Source organism: Octopus bimaculoides, chromosome 7 (assembly GCF_001194135.2).
Source record: "Octopus bimaculoides isolate UCB-OBI-ISO-001 chromosome 7, ASM119413v2, whole genome shotgun sequence".
NCBI lineage: Eukaryota > Metazoa > Mollusca > Cephalopoda > Octopoda > Octopodidae > Octopus > Octopus bimaculoides.
The window spans coordinates 56,822,926-56,826,999 of record NC_068987.1 but is presented as its reverse complement, the minus strand read 5'-3'; the positions used below and the strand labels follow the sequence as shown (position 1 = coordinate 56,826,999).

The window sequence follows — 4,074 nt, the reverse complement described above, 5'->3', positions numbered from 1 at the left end:
ATCTCAGTTTAAATTTTTATTTCCGAAAATTATTTGAGCAGTGGTAATATAGTTTGAAGTGGCAGGGTGGGGAGCTGGAAGAAACGTTAGCGCACCGGACGAAATGTTTAGGGGTATTTCGTCTGCTGTTACGTTCTGAGTTCAAATTCCACCGAGGTAAACTTTGCCTTTCATCCTTTCGGGTCGATTAAATAAGTACCAGTTACGCACTGGGGACGATGTAATCGACTTAATCCCATTGTCTGTCCTTGTTTGTCCCCTCTATGTTTAGCCCCCTGTGGGCAATAAAGAAATAAATATACTTCGAAGTGGCTGTGTGGATAATGATTTAAGCCATTCACTTGAAGTGTAGTAAGTTCGATATAGGCTGCAGGTGTGTTGGGACAGGGAACCTTATTTTTCGCTATTTCGTTCATCTTTGTAACCTTACTTTGTAAAGGTTAGCGTTCTAAACAGAGAGAGATGTTCTTTTTCTTATGTGTATTACACTCTCCATATCAAAATAACAACTCTCTTAAGATTTCTATGATTCATTAAGTGATAAACATAGTACAAACACACAAAGAAAGAGAGAAAGAAAGAACGAAAGAAGCAAACAAACTAATAAACAGAAGACTTACTTGATGGAGTTGATTGCAAGTTGCTTTAGGACTCGAATATCCGCTTTCCTGGAAACCATCGCCATAAAAGTTAAATAAAAGTCGTAAGACAATCCAGATGCCTCCCAGACAGCTGGGTCGTCACTAGTGATGACCACCGTGAAATTATTTGCAAATAAATAACTCGCTGGGTGGTTCCTCAGATCACGCACCAAACCTAATAACTAACAAGAAGACAAAATAAAATAAACACAAATTTGTACATACATACATACACACACACACACACACACACACGCACACACACACACACACACACACACACACACACACACACATACACACACACACACACACATACACACACACACACATAGCCGTCTAAGAATTCGTAAGTCAGGAAAAATGCTCTCGTATATTTGTCAGTTGAGTGGGTATATTAATTGAAGTGTATAGTATTATATATCCATTACAGACGGTCTTACCGATCGGTTTTGCACTAAGGGTTTAACGGAGTATTAGGTAACAGTCCAATTATGGAACCCTGCACTTTTCAGAGAAGGCACTCTGAAAAACGCAGGATTGCATAATTGGACTGCTACCTAACACTCCGTTGAACCCTTAGTGCGAAACCGATTGGTAAGACCGTCTGTAATGGATATATAATACTGTACACAACGAAAAATACAACTTTCGAAATTGGTAACTAAGAATCGATATTTTGTTGCAAATTAGAGTTAAAAGAAAGGTAGATAAAAAACTTTAATTTTTTTGTTTTAGGTTCTGCAATGCAACTGACAATTTTAAGAAGCGCTATTTTTGGTCGAGTTTTGGATTTCATAGATTATAAGTCATTATATTACATAGTAGAATGCAAAACAGTAAATATAGTATTCTTAAGAGGTTGCATACTAAGTTTCAATAGAATTGATTAATATCTTAAGGTTCCGCATTAACTATAAAGAGAACGGGAATGTGAATGTCTCTCCAGTGCCGCTGCAATGGCCGTTGCGTGTGGATGTAAGTCGTACGTGTGTGAAGTTTTCTGCTTTGTACCTTGACTTTAGGCCAGTGTATTAATGATCGTGTTAAATTTAGTGTTGTTTACATTTAGTGATGGTTCATAAGTCAATAATACGTTATGATATTGAATGCCCGATATTTGGTACTCCATGTTAACTTAGCGAAAGGGTTTTGCCAACTTACAAGGACGTACTAAGATGTGTTTTATTTGAACGAAAAAAAAAAGAAAAGCATGTAATTAAGAAAGATCCTTCAATTAAACAAATTGTCAAGATTGTAGATAATTCTTCTTTGGCAAAAGCATTCAATCCTTGTGTTACGACTCAATTAGTTAAACCGAAAATCTTAAACTTTTATCTAAAGTACCAAGCATTACTAAAATCTGTGAAAAATAGAAAAAGTGTGCAATCGTTTCAAACAAAGTGTAATGTGTTTAAAGACAATACAACAAAAGATTTATTTGACATTTCCTGCTGAAAGTGTAACTCCTTTAAAAACTGCAGTTGTAGTAGAGACAAAAAAGTACCACAGAGAGAACACGATATTTTACAGGATCAACAGACAAATAAAAAAAATGATCATTGGTGGAATAGATCAAGCAGCATCTAAACAGAGCGTTCAGAAGCTGATTAGAAAGAATCGGCCAGATCACAGTCACCCTTCTACGTCAGCAAAGGAATCTGAATTGACAGCGTTTTCATCAAGCAGTAAATCTGGAAATGGATCAGCAGGCGAAGATGAAGATTTTCCAATTCCATTTTCCATGAAACCAAATGACATTAGCAAAAACGTATGTTCAAAAACACCAATAAAACGAACGATATTCCCAGAACTCGCTTCTGCCACATAAACCATAGTCTGCCGTGTATTTTGATGGAAGGAGGGAAACAACCCTCATAAGTGAACAAATGGGAAAAACATTTCATAAAAAGACAATTCAAGAAGAAAACATTTCATTGATAGAACCAGAGTCCCGCTATCTTGGGCATTTTGCTGTTAAAACGGGTTCTGCAAAAGCCATTTCCGATGGTTTGTTGAATTATTTGGAAACTAATGAGATAGTAAGCAATCACATGATAGCTGTAGGTTGCGATTGTACTGCAGTCAATACAGGACCAAAAGGAGATACTATTAGACATTTGGAGGATAAATTGAAGAAGCCACTGCATTGATTTGTGTGTCAGTTCTACGCAAATGAGCTTCCCTTACGCCATCTTATTTACAATCTCGACGGAAAAACTACCTGGCCTCGTGGATTTCTTGGGTCGATTGGTAAAAGACTGGAGCAATGTGAAACACTAAATGATGTGAAATTTAATCAGATTCCAACGGACTTAGCATCAGTAGATAGAAACGATCTCGTCACTGATCAAAAATACCTTCTTGATATCCACCAGTCTATTTCTGAAGGGAAATGATCATCTGAAATGGCATTAAGGAATCCCGGTAAAATAGCGCATTCTCGATGGCTTACAACTGCAAATCGTATGCTACGGTTGTGTGTTACCACCGAGAATCCTTCTAACACGATAAAATTAATTGTTGCTTACGCAATGAAAGTTTATGTGCCAATGTGGTTCACAATTAAACGCAACTCTTCCTCGGAAAATGGGGCTCTAAATGTGTTCAAGACGATTGAGTCTTCGAGAGAAATGGATCAAGCGGTACAAGACATTGTTCACAGGTGATCTAAAGGATTAGGTACGCTAGGTAAGTGTTGTAACGGATTATTAGGGTTCCAAGGTTATAACCGAGGCGGTAGTTATTGAGGCATTGCAGATTCCCGAAATAGCGGATATATAATTGTTAAAGAGGACAACAAACGTTAAGGCAAGGCAAATATCTCAAGGCATATACATCATTATTATTGGAAACAATTCGAAGTCTTACAGCTGTTTCTGGTGGTATCCCAGAGTATGGGATATTCCCTATTTATTTTCCTATTTGTCTCCGATGACGGAATATCCCATATTCTGGGGTTTTGCTTTCAGCTTCGACCTCCTCCTGGCTTGCGAAAGTTATGTCCCACAAATGATTCTGTAAACTACAAAACAAATGGTAGTCTGAAGGAGCAAGGTCGGGAGAATAACGTGGATGAAGAATTGTTTCCCAACCAAGCTCTTCGATCTTCTGTGATGGGATTTTTGAAGTGTGGGGTCGCGCATTGTCCTGATGAAACATTACTCCTTTTCGATTCACTAAAGCGGGTCTTTTTTTCTTCAAAGCTTGGTTCAAACGGTCTAATTGCTGATAGTAGACTTGAGCATTGATTGTTGCATTAGGTGGTAACAATTCAAAGTGAATTACTCCTTAGCAATCCCACCAGATACAGAGAAGAACTTTTTTCCCATGAAGTTCCTTTCCCGGTTGTGGTTGAGCTTCTTCCCTTTTACCAAGCCACTATTTACAACGTCTAACATTTCGATAGAGGATCCATTTTTCATCACCAGTC

At 37.8% G+C, this 4,074-nt stretch overlaps 1 protein-coding gene across 1 annotated transcript in view; it reads right to left on the bottom strand.

Moving 5' to 3' along the window:
• Positions 1–616: 616 nt before the first annotated feature.
• The window catches only part of LOC106873892 (adenosine deaminase 2), a 43,679-nt gene continuing 40,221 nt past the window's right edge, over positions 617–4,074 (bottom strand). Inside the window, exon 9 of the mRNA XM_014921417.2 lies at positions 617–823. Coding sequence (XP_014776903.1) covers positions 617–823 — 207 coding nt within the window. The remainder of the gene's footprint in view (positions 824–4,074) is intronic.